This window comes from Brassica rapa, chromosome A07 (genome assembly GCF_000309985.2).
Source record: "Brassica rapa cultivar Chiifu-401-42 chromosome A07, CAAS_Brap_v3.01, whole genome shotgun sequence".
Lineage (NCBI taxonomy): Eukaryota > Viridiplantae > Streptophyta > Magnoliopsida > Brassicales > Brassicaceae > Brassica > Brassica rapa.
Window position 1 is genome coordinate 5,258,659 of NC_024801.2, and position 23,442 is coordinate 5,282,100.

The following is a 23,442-nucleotide window of genomic DNA, read 5'->3' on the forward strand; positions in this document are numbered from 1 at the left end:
TCACTACAAGAAAACGTAGCAGTAACAACGAAGTTTTACGAGGAAATAATTTCCTCGTAAATTTACATAAGCTTTACAACGCAATTACGACGAGATTCAATTTCGTCGTAAACACCATGGTAATTTACGACGAAACGTATTCGTCGTAAAGTCAATGTAAGTTTACGACGAAAGTACGTGAAATGCGAAATAGTTGTAAACGTTACATCGACATTACAACGAATCATGTTACCGTTATTCAATGTGCTTTAACTTACCTAAATTCGTTGTAAACGCGTTGTAAATTTTCCATGTAAAATCCATGTAAAACTTACCATATTTCTCTATATATATGTCATTTCCCACAACTCTCTTCCTCACAACACACAACTCTCTTCCTCACAACACACAACTCTTCCTCTCAACACTTAGACTTGCTCCTCATTCAGCCACCAATTACTATTTCGAAGATAACGATAACGAACATGAGTCATTCGTCTGTCTGCCAATTCAGTGGAGCGACAAGGAGAAAATGGAGGGAAGTGCAGTTGGTTTATACTTGAGTGGAACCTCCGACCATCGTCAAAGGTTCCTCTCAAGTACAAACCAGCTGCACTTCCGTCCACTTTCTCCTTGTCGTTCCACTGAATTGGCAGACAGACGAACGACACAGGTTCCTTATCGTTGTCTTAGAAATAGTAAATGGTGGGTTAACAACGCAATTACGACGAACCAACGAAACCAAATTTCGTCGTAAACGCCATGTAATATTACGACGTAAGTACGTCGAAAAGAAAACTTTACATCGATATTACAACGAATCATGTTACCGTTATATTTAGGTGAAAAACTTATCGAAGTTCGTTGTAAAGTCGTTGTAAAAAAACTATGTAAAATCCATGTAAAAGTTTCCTTGTAAAATCGTTGTTATATTTCAACTACCCAACTCGAAAATTTCTCTATATATATGTCATTTCCCACAACTCTCTTCCTCACAACACACAACTCTCTTCCTCACAAGACCCAAACGGAAAAAAAAAAATTTAAAAAAAATAGAAGAAAAAATGGTCGGTGGCGGTAGTATTTACGAGTTACGAAGTTGGATGTATTTGCACAAAGATTCCGACGGGAGAGTGACGAATGCATTTCTGAACGGGCTAGAGACATTCATGCACCAGGCGGGCTGTACACCGATCACGCAGGAAAGCGGTAAGATGTTCTGCCCCTGTTCAAAATGCAAGAATTCGAAATTTGCACGTAGTGAAACTGTATGGAATCATTTAGTAAACAGAGGATTTACACCACAGTACTACATTTGGTATCAACATGGAGAGGGTTATGGGGGAAATGAAGCTAGTAGTAGTAATGCTAATTTTGAGGATGCTCATCATAATGAAGAACCGAATCATGTGCATAATGAATATAATTATCATCAAGAGGAGCAGATGGTAGATCATGATAGGGTTCAAGATATGATTAGTGATGCATTTTTAGAAACAACTACAACAATAGCAGATGGAACTGGAAATGTAGAAGAACCTAATTTGGATGCAAAAAGGTTTTATGAAATGCTAGATGCTGCAAATCAACCAATCTACACTGGTTGTAGAGAAGGTCTCTCTAAATTGTCTCTAGCAGCTAGGATGATGAATATTAAAACGGATCATAATTTACCTGAGAATTGCATGGATGCATGGGCGGAGTTGTTTAAAGAGTATTTGCCAGAAGACAACGTGTCTGCTGAATCTTATTATGAGATTCAGAAATTGGTTTATAGTCTTGGGTTACCCTCGGAGATGATTGATGTTTGCATCGACAACTGCATGATCTACTGGAAGGAAGATGACAAGTTAGAAGAGTGTCGATTCTGCAAAAAACCACGATTCAAACCGCAAGGCCGTGGGAGGAATAGGGTACCGTACCAAAGGATGTGGTACCTACCAATTACAGACAGATTGAAAAGATTATATCAATCTGAGAGGACTGCTGCGTCGATGAGGTGGCATGCCGAACATGTCCAGAGAGATGGTGAGGTTGCACATCCATCAGACGCAAGAGCGTGGAAACATTTCAACAAGGTACACGGAGATTTTGCTACAAATATTCGGAATGTCTATCTTGGGTTATGCACCGATGGATTTAGTCCATTTGGAATGTCTGGTAGACAATATTCTTTGTGGCCAGTCATTCTTACGCCGTATAATTTACCGCCGGATATGTGCATGGAACAAGAATTTCTATTTTTGACCATATTAATCCCAGGGCCGAAGCATCCAAAACGGTCTCTTGATGTTTTTCTTCAACCGTTTGATAGAAGAGCTAAAGCAATTGTGGTCAGAAGGGGTGAGGACGTACGATTGTTCCTTGAAAAACAATTTTACGATGCGAGCAGTTCTGATGTGGACGATAAGTGATTTCCCTGCTTATGGGATGTTGTCTGGCTGGACAACACATGGAAGATTATCTTGTCCGTATTGTCTTGGATCCACGGATGCTTTTCAACTGAAGAATGGTAGGAAGAGTTGTTGGTTTGATTGTCATCGTCGGTTTCTTCCACTTGCCCATCCGTACAGAAGAAATAAGACATTGTTTCGACACAAAAAAATTGTCAGAGACAGTCCTCCTCCATATCTCACCGGCCAGCAGATCGAAGCGGACATTGATTATTACGGAGCTCAGGAAACAGTTAAGGTTGGAGGAAATTGGCATGTTCCTGGAAATATGCCTGATGGGTATGGTGTATCTCACAATTGGCATAAGAAGAGTATATTTTGGGAGCTACCCTATTGGAAGGATCTTCTCTTACGCCACAATCTGGATGTCATGCATATCGAGAAGAACTTTTTTGAGAACATCATGAATACATTACTTAACGTCCCTGGGAAGACAAAAGATAACAAAAAGTCAAGGATGGACTTACCTGATATTTGCTCAAGAAGTGAGTTACATATCAAGAGCAATGGAAATGTTCATGTTCCCATCTTCCGGTTGTCATCAGCCAAAACAACCTTGTTTGACTGGGTTGCATCGGAAGTTAAGTTTCCTGATGGTTATGTTTCAAATATGTCAAGATGTATTGAACGAGGTCAAAAGTTCTCCGGAATGAAAAGTCATGATTGTCATGTGTTTATGCAACGACTGCTTCCATTTGCTTTTGCCGAGCTTCTTCCAGCAAATGTCCACGAAGCACTTGCAGGTAATTATAAATTTATATATATACATATGTTACGAAATGTTATTAATTTGATTCCTTTTAAAATATACAGCCATCGGAGCATTTTTCAGAGATCTTAGCACACGTACGTTCAAAGAAGAAGTCATCGAACAACTTCATCAGAACATTCCGATCATATTGTGCAACCTGGAGAAGATATTTCCTCCTTCATTTTTTGACGTCATGGAGCATCTAGTTGTCCACCTACCGTATGAAGCATTGCTTCGTGGACCTGTTCACAACGGATGGATGTATCCGTATGAGCGACAGATGAAACATTTGAAGGGGAAAGCAAGAAATCTTGCAAAGGTAGAAGGTTCAATAGTTGCGGGGAGTTTGACAGCCGAAACATCTAACTTCACATCATACTACTTTGCTCCAACTGTGCGTACGAGAAAAAGAGTTTCTAGGAGATATGATGATGGTGGAGTACCGACATCATATCCAATTGATGGTGTTCCTGACATTTTCTGCGAAATTGGACGGTTTGGTGGTAAAACGAAAGAAGTATGGTGGTCATCTGAAGAAGATAAACATAGTGCCCACACTTATATTCTGCTCAACTGCGAGGATGCAATGACCCGTTACTTTGAAAGGTAAATATTTTTGTGAATGTTAATTATATGAATTGAAGTTAATTATGTATGATTTGATTATTTGTTCAATTTGCAGGATGTTTGTATCTCAAGTTGAAGAAGCAATACCAGGAATATCTGCAACTGATGTGGATACACGTAAAGATAAGCACTTTGTCAAGTGGTTAAAATCACAGGTAATATATCTCATACTATTATATTAATTAAGTAAGTGTTTAAGAATATATATATGTTTTTTGCAGGTTGATTATGACGATCCTTATTATCCCGTATGGTTTCACGAATTGGTTCAAGGTCCAGTTGCAAAGGTCACCACATCACCTATGTATTTCACACGAGGATTTACCTTTCACACATACGAGTATGGGAGACATCGGGCAACGAGTAACTACGGAATATGTGTGAAAGGTGAAACAGACTTTTACGGGATATTGCAGGAGATTATTGAAGTGGAATTTCCGGGGTTATTGAAGCTAAAATGCGTCCTCTTCAAATGTGAATGGTTCGATCCTGTTGTGAACCGAGGGATTCGGTATAACAAATTTGGTGTTGTGGATGTCAATTTTGGGAGAAGATACAACAAATTTGAGCCTTTCATTTTAGCTTCACAAGCCGAGCAAGTTAGCTTCCTTCCTTATCCTCGGCTTCGAACTTCCGGGATAAACTGGGTAACTGCTATCAAAGTTACACCTCGTGGACGCATTGTCGTTGGAGAAGAACCGCCCTTGCAAGAAGAAGACGCTATCACTGAAGTTGAGGTACCAGAACAACCAACTGATGAAATCCTTTTGATCGACCCGCAAAACTTTCAATATGAAGATATTCCCGAAATGCGACAGATGAAGCACGTGAAGACGAGTTCGAGAGAAGCGACGATGATGATTGTAATGATAGTGATGAGAACGAAAACGATTTAGAGTGATGTAATAGTGATGAGAACGAAAACGATTTAGAGTGATGTAATATATGTATCAAATGTTGGATTTCTCTATTGTAACATTTTCTAAAAGAAAGAGTAAGAAGTAGTATGAAATAAGATATGATGTTAGATGATATGTGACTTTGGGGTTTAGGGATTCAACTCTCGGTGTTTAGGGTTAAGGGTCGTAATTTCGTCGTAAATGGAAAAACGCGGGCCTGGTAATTTCGTCGTAAAACGAAAAACACGGGCCTGGTAATTTCGTCGTAAAAGGAAAAACGCGGGCCTGGTAATTTCGTCGTAAAAGAAAAAACGCGGGCCTGGTAAATTCGTCGTAAATGGAAAAACGCGGGCCTGGTAAATTCGTCGTAAATTTACGTCGCTTTTACGACGAAACTTAATCTATATAAGGAGACGCCGAGAGCGAGGCTGCCTCGCTCATTCCTCCCAAATTCCTTTGCTCTCTCTAAGGTAAACTCTCTCTTCTCTCTTTTTTTTTTTTTTTAAATTAGTGTAGGTGATTAGTTAGGTAACGGAATTAGTTTAGGTGATTAGTTAGGTAATTAGTTTAGGTGATTAGTTAGGTAACGGAATAATATTTTTATTATGTCGTAATTGATTAAATTTATTTTAATTTTTTTTAGATGGCTCCTAGAAGAAAATCCAGAGCACCTAGTTATAGAGATTTGTTTGGTGACGATGGTTCCGGTACATCTTCTTCCGGTCCATCGTCTTCCGGTCCATCATCCTCCACCGCAGTTCCAGACTCTCAGCCTTCTCAGAGAGTTGCTTGGAGTCCTCCTCCACCGCAGATGCCTCCACCGCAAATGCCTCCACCGCATATGCCTCCACCTCCTCCTCCAGCGGCTGCACCTGAGCCAGTCCCAGAAGGTGCAGTTCATCCGGATTTGCGTGTGCCTTGATATGCCCCATTCGCGAGATATACGGTTGAGGATTTGCTTGCCCAGCCTGGACGGGAGGGTTTGGATGTTCTCGACCCCGATAGACCCCGAGGAACTTATTGGTAAGTTATTAATTTTTTTACATTAAAATTTAAATTATTTTTATTTTCTAACGGTTAAATTGTTTTCCTTTCAGGTTTGGGGCTAACAACCGTGTTGGCAGTAGCGTTTCAAAAACGATAAAGGGTTACTATGACGGGGCATATCCGAACTGGAGCAAGACTCCAAATCACGTTAAGATCACTTGGTTTAAAATGTTCGCGGTAAGATTTTTAAATTTAATTAAATTTTCACTTTTAAATATGTATATATTTTTTAAATATTATTATTAATTGTAATTTTTTCAAATTTTTTGTGTTTCAGCAAAAGTGGCATTGGTCTTTGGGAATCACCGAGATGGTGAGGGCGGAATTCGTTGCAAAAGCAAAGATCCGCCTCTGCAACACAGTCTCCGATTGGAAGGACAAGTGGGAGCTCGACGGGTATGAGGGAAAGCCCACTGAGCTCACGAAGGATGTGTGGGATGGCCTCATCGCCTATTGGAAGCACCCCGCTTCGATCAAAAAGGCCAATTCCAAAAACCACATGCAGGCATCCGTCTAGAAGTTGTAAGTTTTGTTAAATTTAAAATATTTATTTTAAAATATTGAATTAATATAATTTTTAATATTTTTTTTTTTTTGTAGTTGGAGAAGACGGGAGTCTTACCATCTCTGTCTGACCTATTCAACATGACTCACGCCACATCCGACGGAGTTTTTGTGGATCCTGCATCTGAGAAACTCGCTCAAGCAGTGGCTACTCGGATTGAAGAACGGGAGACGCAACTAACTCAGGAGTCTCCCGATGGATTACCCGTCACATTGTCTACCGAAGAAGCCGACAGAATCTTCGAAGAGGTAGTACAACTAAAAAATTTTGTTTACATTATTTTTAATAACTATATTAATATATGTTTTAATTTTATAGCTGGCTCCTAGAAAGAAGGGACGAATAGTCGGTATAGGCTCTGTTAACCAAGTTGCAAGGGCAACTTCGTCATACAAGTCGAGACGGGATGAAGAGACTTCTCAGATGAAAGCTCGAATGGATAGCCAGCAGGTTCGTTTAGACTCTCTTGAGGATTTGCTAGACGTGATGGCCGTGGGAAACCCGCTTATGCAGACAATGTTGAGTCAGAGACGAGCCGCTCTTGGGTTGCCAGTACGAGATCCCCAAGAGTCCGATCCAACCCGTCAACAGCCGAGCAACCCCACCGACTACTTCGATGATATGTAGTTTTTTTAATATTTCGGTTTGTATTATGAATTTAAATATTATGACTTTTAAATGCTTTTTTATATATGTCTTTTATTTTCATATTTCGTTTTAAAATTAAAATTATTTAAAATTCTGAATTTTAAATAAATTCATATTTATATATATATATGAGGTTAAAAACAATATTCAAAATATATTATAAAACGAAATGTCGATGTAGGCTCGACGTAAAACATTTACAACTGATTACCGTCGAAAGATTTACGAGTCTTTTACATCGAAGTTTTTACGTGGTCTTTACATCGAAATGTTACGCGGAGTTTACATCGAAATATTTACGAGTGTGTTACAACGAATTTGTTTACGTGTGCTTTACATCGAATCCATTACGTGGAGTTTACCACGACAATTTACGTGTCGTTTACGATGAATCTCTGCCCTGCGCTTTACGAGGAATATATTTCGTCGTAAACTTAACAAATCATTTACGACGAAACGTCGGTTACGACGGGCGTTTTACGACGAAACGTGTTTCGAGGTTCATTCGTCGTAACACCCCGTTTACGACGAAGTTACAACGTATATTGCCCTCGTAAAAAATATGTTTTCTTGTAGTGTAAACACATAATAACCATTATTGAAAATAACGTTAAAACATCTAACTAATCACTCCAGAAAAATATGTTTTCTTGTCCTTGTTTACAAGATGTTGGTGCCAACTTTGGTAATTGCTTCAAACTGAAACGAGAAGCAAGAGAACTGATCATAAGGAGTTGTAGATTTGCGGTCTTGCCTGGTGAACAAATCCCCATGTACTTTCTTTGGCAGGCCACGGGAAGTTCCCTTTCCCTGTCGACGAAATGGAGCGGCGCGGATGATCCTATGCCATTGATGGGTTGTGTATTGGTAGTTAATAAGGTAGGTGACAGGAGGAGTTGGATATTTATTATTGCGTCAAGGGTGGTACCACCAGTGTAAGAAGGCATAGATCAGGAATACACTCGCAGCGTTTCCCAGTTTTAAACGAGCATCTCTACACGTTCGAGATCGAAGAAAATGTGAGTTGCGGGGATTCATCAGTGTTTGAGTTTGAAGTAAGAGATAAGAAACGGGAGGTTAGAGAATGCGGTCTAAATTTGGTTATCCAACTTTGATTTTTAAATTTGAAAAACAAAATCTTTCAACTTCAACAATATGTATAAACAAGAAACAAGATGAAGTGTCACTAGTAGAAAACTTCAAAATACACACGTTTTGGACACGGTAGTATCGTGACTTATTTTGTGTTAGTCACGACAAAGTCACATTTAGTCACGAAATAGGAAAACGTGACAATCTGTGTCTTTTTCATGGCTAAATAGACACGAATTGGTCACATATGTTTTCGTGACTAAACGTAGTCACGATTTGTCACAAACTATTCGTGACTAAACTGTCACGTTTTCAAAACCGTGTATAAACCGTGGCTTTTAGAGTCACTAAATGACACTAGCTAAACCGTGACCAAGACGATGTCTAATCAAATAATCAAAAACTTTAGTCTCACTCCATTTCGTGACTAAAGTGAGACTTTTCCAACAAAAAAATATCATAAACTTTACATCAAAGTCAGAAAACGGGACTGTTTTGGCTGGGAATATATTCGAATTTGGTTGGTCACAGTAGGCATCGTGACAAAAACATGTCATATCTAGTCACGGTTTCATTATTGTGACAATTTCCATGACTAAAACAACACAAAACAAACACTTTCGTGGAAATGAAGAACACAATATCAAACAAAGAAAACCTCTCCTCTCTATATTTTTATGTGTTCTTGACAAATTAGTGAACGTGTTTTCTCAACTCTTTCTTTTGTATTTCATAATTTCAATGTCTCATTTCTTTCAATCAAGAGAGTGGATGGATCGACATTTAGATCCAATCCGAAATTGTGTTTCTGAAGAATTTATGGAGGGAATTGAAGTGTTTCTAGCTTTTGCTTGTAATCAAGAGTCTTACCAAGGAACAAACACTATGTTGTGTCCATGTGCACGATGCAAGAACCGGAAACAACGTGATGCAAAGACGGTTTCTAAACATCTTTTCCGAGTAGGATTTACGGGGAATTACTATGTTTGGTCAAGTCATGGAGAAAGCTGTTACAACGTTGGACAATCTTCGGGGACAAGTCATTTTTATGGAGAAGAAACACAAGAAGAAGCAGAAGGTACAAACTATCAAATTCCAAACGAAATGTACGTTAATAATCCATTTTCCAATATAAATATAAATTTGGAAGAAGAGTTTGAAGTAACTCCTACTTTGGAGTATGTGGTGGAAGCGGGTAATGAAGAAACATATCACGATAATGTTTTTAGAGCCTATGAAGATGCAAGCCAACCACTTTATGATGGATGTTCTGAAGGAATTTCTCAACTATACTTGGCTTCACGATTGATGAAAGCAAAAACCGATTACAATTTGCCAGAAGCTTGTATCGACGAGATATCAAAAACTTTCAAAGATGTTCTACCGAAGCCGAATAAAGCGCCATCATCTTATTACGAAACAAAGAAGCTGGCCCGATCACTTGGCCTCCCTGTTGTGAAGATTGATATTTGTGAGGATAACTGCATGTTGTTTTGGAAAGAAGATAAAGAGCTTTTGGCATGTCGGTTTTGTGGTAAAGACAGATACCACCCAAACAGAGGAAGAGGAAAAAATCGTCCTAAACAGAGGATGTTTTATATGCCGATTACGGAACGTCTGAAACGTCTATACCAAGTAGAGACAACTGCATCACATATGCGATGGCACGCAGAGCATAATTCTCCTGAAGGAGAAATGCATCACCCGTCAGATGGAGCGGCATGGAAGCATTTTAATGGGGTATATCCTCAATTCGCTGCTGAAAGTCGTAACATTTATTTAGGCTTATCGACAGATGGATTTAATCCAATCGGTATGAATGGTGAAGCACATTCGATCTGGCCCGTTATCGTAACTCCATATAACTTACCACCTGTTATGTGTATGAAAAGGGAATATTTATATCTGTCGATACTAGTTCCCGGGCCAAAACATCCGAAAAAAAGTATAGATATTTATCTTCAGCCGCTGATTGAAGAATTACAAAGTTTGTGGAGTGAGGGGGTGGAAGCTTATGATATCTCAAAGAAAGAAAGATTCACAATGCGAGCGGCACTGATGTGGACAATAAGCGACTTTCCAGCATATGCAATGCTTTCTGGTTGGATGACGCACGGTAGATTAGCATGTCCATATTGTTTAGATGATACAAAGGCGTTTTGGTTACAAAATGGAAGAAAGCATAGTTGGTTTGATTGTCACAGAATGTTTTTGCCTCAGAATCATCCTTACCGGCGAAATGTTAATGCGTTTCGGCGGGGACAAACAGTAACAGATGATCCACCCCCGTGGTTAACTGGAGAAGAAATTCTTCGTGAAAGAATAAACAACATTGAGGGGTTGTCCAAAACAGTTGATTGTGGAGGAAAAGGCCACGAGAAGGCTGCACAGACGATATCTGGCTATGGAAAGGATCATAATTGGGTGAAGAAGAGTATTTTTTGGGATTTGCCATATTGGGAGAACCTTCTTCTTCGACACAACATTGACTTCATGCATGTGGAGAAAAACTTTTTTGATAATCTCACCAACACTGTGTTGAATGTTCCTGGAAAGACGAAAGATAACATTAAATCAAGGATGGATCTCCCTAATATATGTAGAAGACAATCTCTACATTTAAACGAAGATGGAACTATGCCTGTGCCGATATTTAGGTTGTCAAATGAAGAAAAAAGGCAATTTCTCTCATGGCTGAAGAATGATATAAAATTTCCAGATGGATACGCTTCAAAATTTAGTCGGTGCATTGATGAAACAAATATGAAGCTATCAGGGTTGAAAAGTCACGATTGTCACGTTATTATGCAACGACTTTACCCATTTGCATTTCGTGAACTCCTTCCGAAACATGTTCATACCGCAATTTCAGGTTATTACTTAATTATAAGATTTGTTGAGCTATTTATTTATTATTTAATGTTTCTTACTTACTAATAACTGTATTTAAATTTGCAGAGATTGCACTTTTCTTTCGTGATATCTCAGCAAAGATATTGCGCACCGAAGATGTTGTCCTTTTGAAAGAAAATATAGGGGTGAAGCTTTGTAACTTGGAGAAGATATTTCCTCCATCATTCTTTGATGTTATGGAACATCTTCCTGTGCATCTACCAGATGAAGCTGCATTAGGTGGTCCTGTCCAATATAGATGGATGTATGTCTTCGAAAGATACATGTATCATTTGAAAAAGATGGTAAAAAACAAGGCAAATATTGCAGGGTCCATTGTTGCACAATCCTTGAATGAGGAGATGTCAACTGCATCTGCAACTTACTTTGGTCATCCAGAAGTAATAGAAGAAGCTTCCATTCGAGGGAAAATTCGATTTACTTATACTTATGAAGATGTGCCAAATTTGTTTTATCATGAAGGTCGGGTCAGTGGAAAAGCCACCACGAGATGGTTAACAGATGTTGACTTCACCGTCTTGCAAACATTTATGTTGCTCAATTGCGATGTGTTTGAACCTTATGAAAGGTAATATTTTGAATTTAGATTTATATCATCCTATTATATAATGAGGGTCTGAGTCATGTTTTTTGCACAGGATGTTTGACGAGTTTGTGATGGAAGCAAACCCAAATATTACTAGTAATGATCTACAGAAAGCGAAAGATCAACATTTTGCAAAATGGGTGAAAGACTTTGTAAGTTTTGCTTAATTAACTTGAGACTTTCGTAATTATTAAATTTTGTAAAATAAAAAAATAACAAAATTTTATAATTCATTATGCCAACATTACAGATTACAAATGCCAGTGAAACATACGAGTTCCCTTTATGGATGTTGGATTTCATTCAAGGACCGCATCGTAATTACACATCGTGGCCGATATATTTCTCGCGAGGATATTGCTTCCACACACATAGCCATGGCCAAGATAAAAATACCCAACATTATGGCGTGTATGTCCGTGGAACCACAGAGACCGAGTATTATGGGCTGATAGAAGAAATCATGATGATCGAGTATGGTGGTGCTGTTGGCTTGAAAGCCATGATTTTCAAATGCAAGTGGTTTGATACAGTAGTGGGTCGTGGAATGCGTAAGCATAAGTCAGGGATCGTTGATGTGTCCCCCCGTGGCCAATATGAGAAATATGATCCTTTTATACTGTCTGGTAATTGTGATCAAGTATGTTTCATTCCATATCCGCGTGTGCGTCGTACAAATGCGGCAGACTGGTGGGCATGCACAAAAGTTTTGCCTCGAGGGGTAAATGAAACATCTGAAGTTGCTTTAACAGCATTGCAAGATGATACACGTAACGATGTTGTTGCACCGAGTGAGATGATACGAATTGAATCATATGTCGTGGAAGATGATTCTGGTTATGATGTCTTACCCGTGGCTCCTCCTAACGATGAATATGAATCAGAAGACGAGTTAGAAGATTCTTGTGGCGACTCTGATTCGGATTCTGATTCTGATTAAGGTAATATGTAGTTGTGATATGTATTTGAGATTTGAAATATTATTAATAAAATAAAGTTTGATTATCGTACTTATTTGATTATTACAAATATGTATCTTGTGTAGGAGTTATAATTTAGGGATTATATTTTTAATGGTTATAGTTGAAAGGTTGTTGTTTAGTGGTTGTAGTTTGAGGGTTAGGGTTTAGGGGTTATAGTTTATAAGGCAAGGGGGTTGTATTTTTTAGGCTCTGTTGTTTTATAGTTTGTTTAGAACAATTGATTTGTAGTTTTAGATTACGAATTTAGATTTAGTTAATTTAAAATGTTAAAGTTGGTTATTGTCTTATTGATAATGTTAAAATTTATTTAGGACATAGAGAATGTTTGCCAAATTTTTTACTCGAACTTTTGCCTCCGTATATTTTGTCTCCATTCCAATTTTTGGCTCCAATTTTTGGCTCCATTTATTTGTGTTTTGGCTCTTAATCTTTTGGCCCAAAACACTTAATAAATAAAGAACGCTCTTCACCCTTCCAAAACACAACACTTAGACAAAAAAAAAATTTACTCTCTCGACTCTACTCCGACTATCGGACGACACTCGAAGTCACTGTCTCGAGCTCTCTCTGATCAGAACCAGCATGGCTCAAAGCAGACCATCGGATAATCGGCGTCGCCAACGCCCACCAGAGTTAAACCTTCCCGGTACGTTCTCCTTACTGTGTTTCGATTAGGGTTCCGAATCTTCTTCTGTTATTTGTTCGATTAGGGTTTAGAATCTCTGATTAGTTTTTTTTATTAGGTTTCATTAACTGTGTTTCGATTTGGGGATTTTTTTGTATTAGGGTTTCGATTTGGGTCTATTTAGATTGTTAATGGTCCCTTGTCTGATGGTTGATGTGTTATGGTCTCTGATTTATCTTTATGTTTTATGTTTCCAGATATGCAACAAAGAAGAATACCAACCTCAGTTGCATCTGCAGGGTTTGTCATGCCTCCTACGAGTGGGTCTTCTGGTCATTCCATGCCACCAGGAGCTGTTGGGTCTTCAACTCGAGACCGTCCACCTGTTAACAACTACAACCATCTAACAGAACAAGCACTCTTACGCTCTGCAGCTAGAGAGCATCAGCCTCACCTACATCCAAAGAAAGTCAACGGTGCTTTGTGGTAAGTGTCTAATTTCTCTGCTTGTTATTTTTTTTGTATTACTTTACATATGCATATATTGTTCCTGATCATTTCCTCTGTTGTTGCTTTTGCATTCAGGTTTGGAGTGGACCCTAGTGTTCATAAATTCATCCGAACAACTTGGCAAGCTTACTACTGGGGGCCATGGCCTAGCTGGAAGTTTGTTCCAGAGGAGAGGAGAACAAGTTGGTGGCACACTTTCATTGTATGTATTGCTACTTTACTCTCCACTTCCATTTTAACGGTTCTACATTTAATGCCTTCTTTTTTTTTATGCAGCAAAACTATTACTGGGAAGAGAAGCACCATGATGAAGTGTACAACCGCTGGAAGATTCACACACAGCATACTGTATGTCAGAAAATCAGCAGGAAGAAGAGAGATAACGAGAAGCCAAAGTACATCAGTGAGGAGGACTGGTCTATCCTCCTAGCCAATTGGGCAACTCAAAAAGCTAAGGATAAGAGCACAAAGGCTGCTAAGTCACGCACTTCAGCTCCTCCTGGCAAGAAGATGTCTAAGCACTCTGCTGGACCAAATAACTTTGCTAAGCTTGAGTACGATATGGTAAAGTTTCAACTCTTCCCTTCATATTTTCATTTATCTGTTCTACATTCATACACACTTTGTTTTATTTTTTCTAGATGGTTGAGGGTGGATTGGACGAGCCACCATCTTTCATTGACCTTGTGCGCAAGACACACACTCGCAAGGATGGTTCATTCATTGATGAACGTGCTGAGGCTCTTGTCTTAGCGGTGGAGGAAGCTGTGGACTCTATGATACTCGATGAGGACTCTCCTAATAGTGCCAGCCCAACTGCTTCAACTGCTACAACTGCTCCTTCAAGGCGGTTCCTCCTTGATCAAGAATTTCTCAAGGTATCCCTTAAATTGTTATTTCTTATTTCATTACTTGAATGGTTTACAACTTGTTATACACAAAATTTAGAAAGTTCTCTGTTTGGTTCATCATGTCTTCTGCTTGTTTATGTTTTGTTGCTGGACTTTTATTTGTCTACTATGTCTCTGTCCATGTCATTTATAATCATTGTTTCCATTCTTTGTTCACCAGGCGTTTCTTTCGTTAATCATTTTTTCCATTTTTTCAGCTTGCTAAGACAAGCAAAGGGAGTGTATATGGGATTGGTAGTGTCCAGTTCAGAGACTATGAACCACCTCAGTCAGTCCCAGCATCTCTTAAACGCAGCTTAGACATGGACTTGCGTGTCTCTGGAATAGAGACAAATGCTGAACATGTGCAGACCGCTGTGGAACTTCTCAAGACTGATGTCACAACTCTCAAAGGAGATTTTTTAGCCTTCAAGACTGAGTTCCAGCAGGAGATGGCTGCAACAAGAAGCTCCCTTAATGTCATTCTACAGGCTCTTGGTGCTCTTGGTGCTGTTTCTCCTCAAGTGAACCAACCTGACAATGCCTCAACTCCTTAGGCTTCTTGCTTAAGCTGATCTCTTTTAGCTTTCATAACAACTATGTAACAAGGATGCTACTAGTTTTTTTTGTAACGTAACGATCCTTTTGTAACAACTATGTAACAAGGATGCCACCTAGTCTTTTGGTAATGTAAGATCCTTTTGTAACAACTTTAATTATCAAAAATCGGCTGTAGTGTTTTGTTAAACATTTTCAATTGTAATATATTTTAATTAGGTTTAAAATTATCATATTAAGTTTTTTTTTTAACAAAAATTTGAATTTAGTCACGTTTATAAAAATGACCAAGTCGTGTCTAAGTAGTCACACAATAAACGAAGACATAGTCGTGACCAACCCAATCCACGTTAATGTCACACTTATAATCGTGACATAGTGTCACGGAAACGACACGAAGCCACCGTGACAAAATAGACACGAATGCATTCGTGTTATATCGTGACTGTGTTTGTCACGAAACCATACCGTGTCTAAACAGTGACTATTTTAGTCACGAACTGTCACCGTAAATTTTGGTCACGATCGTATAGACACGAAATTTTTTCGTGACTTTTCGTGTGTATTTCGTCTTATAGTCACGAAATAATAGCTGTAGCCACGAAATGTTCCGTGTGTATATCACAATTTTCTACTAGTGTGTTAACAGTGGTGTTAACTAAAGTATTAGTGAAGTTTTGGCCGTTCCAAAACATAACCAGCGTCTCTCTATGCACTAGAACTAACTCCCTTCCCAGTCCCAGAGCGCATCTTTGTGACTTTCATCAACTGATCTTCACTATGCTTAGAAAACGAACATCTTCTTTCTCCTGCCAGTCCAAAAATAAAACACATCGACGAGTCATGCCATGTGAATATTGTTTTCAATCTAAAGCTACAAAGAGTGTATTCTTATGATGTTCTCTAGCAAGTAGCAACTGAGTAAACTTCAACAATGTGTGTTCTCTGTTATTACTTACCTCTGGGACATCAAAGTTACTCACTTATCATTCAAACTCTAATGATCAGAACTACCTGAAAGTAAAGCACAATAGACGCTAGCAAAGGACAAGCTGAAGGTAGAAGCGAAAAACCATCTCCACCTAAAGAAGCACCCAAACCCACACTTATAGCTCGTAGGGATGAGACTGAAGGTCTCAAAGACACAAGAGAGAAGTAAGTAAACCCCCAACCAATCTCAAGCCCTTGCAATCCACAAAAAAAATACAAATAAAGCTTAGTGGATAGCCATGGGCATTCGGGTATTCGGTTCGGTTTCGGATAGGAACCATTCGGTCCTGGATATATCGGATAAATCATTTTTGTATCCAATAGGTACTTATGAAATTTCGGTTTAGTTTCGGTTCGGTTTTGGTTCAGTTTTGGTTTGGTTTCGGGTATCCGTTTAATATATGAACAAATATATATAAAATATATTAGTTAACATGATAATCTAAATAGTCTAATGGTTACTTTCATAAATAAATATTTACTGTATTTATTTATAGAAATACCATATATATGTATAATATTAGAGAGTACATAAAATATAATGTGGTCGGGTGGTAACAAGTTGTATTCTTTTGGTCCAACATGGGTTTGATGATATTTTACCTTATATTAAAAAGCTGAAATTTTTTTTTTAGATATTCGGATACCCGTTCAATTTCGGTTCGGTTCAGTTATTCGGATATAGAAATATAGGAACCATTCGGGTATTTGAGGGCTTCGGTCCAGTTTTGGTTTGGTTCCAGTTCGGTTTTTTGGTTCTGATTTTTTTTGTCCACGGCTAGATCGAATATTTCAACTTTTTAAATTGCTTCCAAATATGCATATCCTCTTTAAAAAAAAAAATCATAATAATTGCTTTGAGGCTTCCAATTTCTTTGTTTGGATACAACCATTTTTCCAATTTTAGAAGCATGTGTTATCCCAGCTCCAGGAAATGACTAAAACAATTTTAATTTTGATAATTACAAAAAAAACATGGAAATTTTAGGAGAATAGATAATCTAGAGATGCAAACAAAATTTATCCGTGCAACTGCTAAATTCGAGTTTATTTAATTTCGGCAGAATTTTATTCAGCTCCAACGTGGATATATCGGTTTCGTTATATCTGTTCTCGGGTTAAATTACTAACAACATGAATAATATATCTTTTAAAAAGATTTGAGGTTTCTGTTACCTTTGGTCCTTTGAAAACTTTCCCGCCATCTCATTGGTGCATATATATTTTACCCAAACCGATAAGGAAAAGGAACCGCAGTGACTCCCGTTACAAGCTTAAAACTAAAACATGCGTGTCGTTTTCTTTCTACTCTCCATACGAAAAACCTCGCTGACCGACGCGTTATTTAAAAAATGCGTGAGCGAACTACGCAACGTTTTTATGGAAATGGTGACGAATCTATGCTACTATAAAATTAGCTTGCAACGGCCTGTTCTTGTACGTTCATCAATTAGCTTCTCGCAAAAAGAATCGAAGATTCGCTCATCTCCTCCGAAATCGTCTCCGAATAGATTCACGGTGAGTCCTTTAGCTTCAATCGCTTTGCGCTAGGTTTAAATCTCAGTTCCAATACTAACTCGCTTTATTGGGGAAACAATCGAACTCGTATCCTCCCCGTTCGGAGCAATCGCTTCGCGTTTATCGTTGCGTCGGCGATTTTGTTTCTGATCGCGTTCGGTTCTTGAGGTAAGGATCATCTTCTTCGTCTTCGTTGTTATCTTTGTGTTCGTTCGTGTTATCGGAGCAGATTTTGGTAGTGCGGGGTGATTCGGATCGCCTATTTAGGGTTTGTTTTTACTGAAAGGTCGTAGTTAAAGAACGAACTGGCAGATTTTGTGAATTTTTTGATTCAGATGGCTGATTTAGGGTTTGTTTTACTAGAAATCTGTAGTTCAAGTTCTAATGCCTTGTAGATACCTTTTCTTGATTGTTCATGATGGTATCTTTGTTTCGTTCTTATGCCTTACTTTCTTGCGCCTGTTTGCGCTGAATACTATTATTTGGTTATGTTTCCATACAAATGTTTCACTGGCTATGTGAGAAGATGCTCCTCTTCCTCTGGTGTACCGTTGCTTGTTTGATATAAGTTTCTTTTTGCTTATGAATATCCACTGTTCTCTAGACTAGTCATCTATGTTTTATGTATGAATCCAGCTGTTTATTTTCCTAAATAGCAATCAAATGGGTTTCTCTACAGTTGTTCTGACAGAACCAAAAGCCCTTGTTGTTTGTTCCCATGCTTGAAGATCTATAACTTTGTTAACGGTTTCAGCTTTCTCGTTTTTCCGGTTAAGTGCTTGCTGTTCTCTTTTTACGGCTCTTTCTCCTCAATCAAACCCTCTAATGCTTTTAAAAAAAGCTTTTCCTCATTATCTCCCTTTGCTTGTTAGTTTCAACAGTTGAAGTCGGAATAGATATGCAACCAGAAGGGGGGAAATCTAAAATGTCACATCCCGGGAATACACCAAAAGCATTTACTGGGGAAGATGGAAGCCCGGAGAAGCATCGTTCAGATTCCCTCACCACAGGCAAGACTGGGCAGCTTGTTGAAGTGTATCACAAATGTGGATCCGTGTCAAGGGGCCAGCTCCAGCATGGTGCTGATGGTGAGGCTCCGTATTTTTCTGCTTAGAGATAACATTTAAATTTATAAATCTTCTTGGTACTTTCAGGAATAGTTCTAGAGATGCCATCTGCGCTAATGTTACTAGGTAATTCACGGGGGGGATTCATCATTATTCCTGCACGTGAACTTGTGGAAGCTGTCGATAAGGTGTCTGTGTGTACTTGCTTTTATTAGCGATAGGGGAGTTTGAGAGGATTCCACCAACCAAGACGATCATTGTTCCTGCCGATGAAATCTCGAAAGTTGAATATGTCGAGAAGCACCGGTGGCGTAGGTAATACATACATCTACATATAATTCGAATATCTTCTAGGAATGAATCGATTATTTATGTGCATGCACTTTACGATTATGAATAGCTGTTCTTTTATACATTTGTGCTTGTAGGGGGGAGGAAGAGGATTGGTTACTGTCTGCATTGAGCAGCGCTTACAATCATATGAACTTGATTGCTCATGATGGTATCTTTGTTTCGTTCTTATGCCTTACTTTCTTGCGCCTGTTTGCGCTGAATACTTCCTCTAGTGTACTGTTGCTTGTTTGATATAAGTTTCTTTTTGCTTATGTCTACTGGGAAGATGGAAGCCCGGAGAAGCATCGTTCAGATTCCCTCACCACAGGCAAGACTGGGCAGCTTATTGAAGTTTATCACAAATGTGGATCCATGTCAAGGGGCCAGCTCCAGCATGGTGCTGATGGTGAGGCTCCGAATTTTTCTGCTTAGAGATAATATTTAAATTTATAAATCGTCTTGGTACTTTATAAATCTTCTTGGTACTTTCAGGAATAGTTCTAGAGATGCCATTTGCGTATCTGAAACGAGGTTATTCACGGGGGGACTGATCATTATTCCTGCACGTGAACTTGTGGAAGCTGTAGATAAGCTGTGTGTGCTTGCTTTCTTTTATTAGTGACAGGAGAGATTGAGAGGATTCCACCTATCAAGACAGTCTTTGTTCCTACCGATGAAGTTTTGGAAGTTGTATATGTCGAGAAGCACCGGTGGCTTATGTGCGTGAACTTTACACTATACATTCCTTTTAGAAATCTGTTCGATTGATATGCTTATCCAATCTGCTTGTAGGGGAGGGGGTGATTTACTGCCTGAATTTGTAGACGCTGTGTTTTCCACTAGAGGGCTGGATACCCAAAAGCTTTATGGTGCAAAGGTGATTTTGGGGACTTATTTGCAACTTTATTTTTGTTGTTCTTGCTATAACTCCAAAAATCTAATTTTCCATGCATGCAGATAATCCCGAGTGTTCAAGACTACGTGCCGCGTGACTTAGGGAATCTCGAGATAGAGCGGATGACCCGGGTATGGTTGAGTTATTGTTTTAAACTAGTTCGACAACCGAACAATTGTGTATATTCACTCATTTTTCTTATCTACAGGAGGCTCGGCAACCCACGAATGTAGCTAATGACGTCCCGCTAGACATTCCGACTCACAGATATGGCCCTGGTTCATTTGATATACACGGGCTTCCAAATCTATATCTTGGAACGGTAGTGGGACTATTAGGGGGAAAATCTACCGGAAAAACAACCTGTCTCAAGATTTTGGCTGGGCAGCTGAAGCCAAATCTTGGACGGTTTGAGGTAATTATATTGCTCTCAAGTGATATTTGCTTTGTGATAGTTGAATAATTCCTTTTGTTCTTGTGCAGGATCCTCCGGAGTGGGATGAAATTATTGACCACTTCGATACCGAACACATACGGACCTACCTGACCCGACTTCAGACAAACACACTTAATGTATGTCTTTTGAAACCTTATTTATCTTTGATATTTTTTTGCTCTTAGTAACAAGTCACATCATTTCATTTCTTGTAGGTGGCTCTGAAGTCACAAGACCTGACAGTCTATAGGAGTTCTTTAACAGTCAGAACCTCTCTTGAAGAATCCAAGGGGACTGGTTTTGATTCGATGGAGGAACTTATCGAGGATTTAGACATGACCTCCATGCTTGACACCTGTGTCACCGATTTGTCTGACGCAGAGTTGCAAAGATTTGCAATTGCATCCACAATTGTACAGATGGCAGATGTTTATCTCTTTGATGAACCAACGATCTTTCTAGATGCGAGGCAAAAGTACCAAGTTGCACGGGTGATTCTGTCGGTGGTCAAGCCTGATAGGTTTGTTTGTTTCTTATTTTCTTTTCATACTTGGTCAATATTCTTACAAATCTATTTGTTTTGTTTCAGATATGTTTGCATAACAGATAATGATATGAGTGTGCTCGATTTGGTCTGTGACCATATCTTATACACTGGCGAGGAAACAACCTCCGGTGAAGTGCACTTAGAGCATTATCCTCTCACTCTTGAAGAGCTCAGTGAAGAGATCGTGACTCCACCAACTTATAGATACCCAGAAACAGTAGTTAAAGGTGGAACCTTCAGCCTTCACGTGATGGGAGGAGACCTACGAAGCTCTGAAATAACCGTAGTATTGGGAAATACGCACACAGGGAAGACGTTGTTTCTGGAGTGGCTGGTATGTGATATTTCCACTTTCATTGTATTCTTTTTCTTTTTCCATATTTTATTCACATACACTGACTGACAATTTCAATAATCAAATATTGCAGAACCGTATAAGTGTTGGACAAGATTTCTCTCACCAAGATCAGAAGATGAATAAATGTGAGAAGAGGCATGATACAGTGGCAACACACTTGTATAGGTTGATTCGATTTTCATTAGTGGACAGAGTATTCCAGGAATTGGTGCTGAAACCACTTGGCATCGCAAAGATTCTTGATAAAAGGATCAAGGAAGTGTCTCAATCCACTTTGCAAAAGATCGCCATTGCTACATGCTTGGGACAGGTAGCTCATCTAGTTTCGTAGTCCTTTTCCTTTTGATTAAATAATGTGTTGAACTGTTTTTCTCCCCTTTGTTCAGGAGGGTGCACGTGTCTTTCTGCTAGATGAACCTAGTATTCATCTAGACGCAAGGGAGAGGGTTATAGCCGCCCAGACCATAAAGCGGTTCATCGCTTACTCAAGGACAGCTGCTTTAGTAGTTGAACAGGACTTTATGATGGCCACTTATTTGGCGGACCGTGTTATCGTTGTTCAAGGAGAACCAGGAGTACAGAGTACCGTTAATTCTCCCGTCTTGATGGCCAATGGAGTTAACCAATATCTTTCGGTAACTTACTCTCTTTGTGATCATCATGAAAACCATTTGTGGACTCTGAAATAACGTGCTGCCCTTTGCTTTGCAGGACTTGAATATCACGTGTAGAACTGATCGTTTCACGTCTTTAGCTCGGATGAATAAGCCAAGATCCGTTGAAGACGAGGAGCAAAAAACCAGAGGACATTTTTTTGAAGATTTAGGAAGACCTGTGAAGAATCTGGGAAGGGTAGAAGACTTGGTATAGTGTGTGATAAGATGATGAACTACGAAGTTTTCTAGATACGAATCAAGAGTTTAAGTAGCAAGAACAAGTGACATCAAATGGTTTTGAATTGGCTCTCTCCGTCTTTTGTTGTTAATAATACCATTGCTCCCTTGTTTTAGGATGTGTGAAACTTTGATTTCTAAATCTTTTTGACTTTTCTTATCAGTCGAGTTGCTTTTGCCTTTTGTTGCTTATTATTATAATAGTAAAGGCTCTGTTTATACCACGAGGGTAGATAGGCAAACGCAGGAGGAGCTGCCACGTAATTTGCTTCTTTTTTTGAGTTTTTTCTACTTGCCTTCCAAGTAGCATTTTCTGTGACACATATAAAGTGTAGATCGTGGAGAGGGTAGGGTGTACATGAAAATTGACCTTTTATGCATGGACATCATAGCAAAGCACTAATGCTCGGTCCTTGTATCAAATCTTTGAGATCATAACTTTTGTGCTACGCGAGGAATTTATATGTAACTAGGTGGGCCGGCCCTGACCTAAAGCAGAGGAAGCAGGTGCTTTAGGCGCCACATAGGTTAACACTAGAGGGCATCATAATTATCAAAAGTTTGAGATAGTCCAGTTGTTCTGCTTTGCAAAGCTCGGTACAGGGTACGTGGTTCGAAGGCCTTGGGGGCACCAAACATTTTTTTGCTTTAGGCACTACATAGTACTGGGCCAAATAATTTTAAAATTTTAATTCAGTATAATATTCTTTATATTTTTGGCATAGCAAAGATAATGGATAAATAGGTTTAGCGTGGGAAGGGTTTGAATGGTAACCAAGAGAACGAAGAGGAACACTGCATTATTTAATGTTCTTTAAAAATGTTACTATTTGTGAGAAATATTTTTTCCTCTTCATTTCTTCTCATTCCTTTTTTTATAGAGAATTTTAATACAAATTTGTTCCTTGTTAATTTTGATAAGGAATCCTTGTTCCTCATCGTTCCCAAAATTCTATTCCTATTCATTCTTTTTCTAGTCATTCCTAATGTTCCTTGATGGTTACCGGTCACACCCGAAGATTGAGAGGAAAATGAAGAAAACAGAGAGGTATTTTAGGAAGTTATAAAATATGGCGACACATGACCTGATTGATGATTATTGCGAGCTTTTTAGCTTAAAAGCAACAAAGTGACATTGTCTAAAGATTATGCAAATTATATATGTGACTAAAAAAAACATGTGACTAAAACTTGCTTCAAAGTCTCAATTTGTATCTACTTTTATCACATATACATAATACTTGTTTCGGTTATTTTCTACAATTTATCAAACGCCGCA

At 38.8% G+C, this 23,442-nt stretch overlaps 4 protein-coding genes across 8 annotated transcripts; all 4 read left to right on the forward strand.

Annotated features, from left to right (window-relative positions):
- Positions 1-1,998: 1,998 nt before the first annotated feature.
- On the forward strand, positions 1,999-6,127 carry LOC117126531. The gene is made up of 4 exons (XM_033274856.1): positions 1,999-3,175; positions 3,246-3,789; positions 3,866-3,965; positions 4,032-6,127. The coding sequence occupies exons 1-4, from the start codon at positions 2,269-2,271 to the stop codon at positions 4,704-4,706; spliced, it is 2,226 nt and encodes a 741-aa protein (XP_033130747.1). The 5' UTR covers positions 1,999-2,268; the 3' UTR covers positions 4,707-6,127.
- A 17-nt stretch (positions 6,128-6,144) lies between these two features.
- LOC103829419 lies at positions 6,145-12,835 on the forward strand. The gene is made up of 6 exons (XM_033274845.1): positions 6,145-6,278; positions 6,357-6,569; positions 6,640-10,933; positions 11,020-11,542; positions 11,613-11,712; positions 11,811-12,835. Exons 3-6 carry the CDS (start codon positions 8,653-8,655, stop codon positions 12,498-12,500), a joined length of 3,594 nt encoding a protein of 1,197 aa, XP_033130736.1. The 5' UTR covers positions 6,145-6,278; positions 6,357-6,569; positions 6,640-8,652; the 3' UTR covers positions 12,501-12,835.
- A 161-nt stretch (positions 12,836-12,996) lies between these two features.
- LOC117126536 lies at positions 12,997-15,318 on the forward strand. The gene is made up of 6 exons (XM_033274864.1): positions 12,997-13,189; positions 13,426-13,654; positions 13,754-13,880; positions 13,955-14,242; positions 14,320-14,556; positions 14,787-15,318. Exons 1-6 carry the CDS (start codon positions 13,126-13,128, stop codon positions 15,123-15,125), a joined length of 1,284 nt encoding a protein of 427 aa, XP_033130755.1. The 5' UTR covers positions 12,997-13,125; the 3' UTR covers positions 15,126-15,318.
- A 2,227-nt stretch (positions 15,319-17,545) lies between these two features.
- LOC103865536 (ABC transporter E family member 2) lies at positions 17,546-22,382 on the forward strand. 5 transcript variants are annotated; one of them, XM_033274852.1, is made up of 18 exons: positions 17,550-17,802; positions 18,314-18,404; positions 18,507-18,722; positions 18,789-18,827; positions 18,917-19,016; positions 19,130-19,203; positions 19,321-19,440; positions 19,527-19,565; positions 19,654-19,753; positions 19,827-19,911; positions 19,992-20,060; positions 20,138-20,344; positions 20,413-20,502; positions 20,581-20,885; positions 20,955-21,246; positions 21,341-21,580; positions 21,657-21,905; positions 21,982-22,382. In XM_033274852.1, exons 3-18 carry the CDS (start codon positions 18,533-18,535, stop codon positions 22,138-22,140), a joined length of 2,358 nt encoding a protein of 785 aa, XP_033130743.1. In that variant the 5' UTR covers positions 17,550-17,802; positions 18,314-18,404; positions 18,507-18,532; the 3' UTR covers positions 22,141-22,382. The 5 variants fall into 5 exon arrangements, with proteins under 5 accessions (XP_033130742.1, XP_033130746.1, XP_033130743.1 ...); XM_033274853.1 differs by having other exon boundaries at positions 18,516-18,722; XM_033274851.1 differs by lacking the exon at positions 18,314-18,404 and having other exon boundaries at positions 17,546-17,802.
- The last annotated feature ends 1,060 nt before the right edge of the window (positions 22,383-23,442 follow it).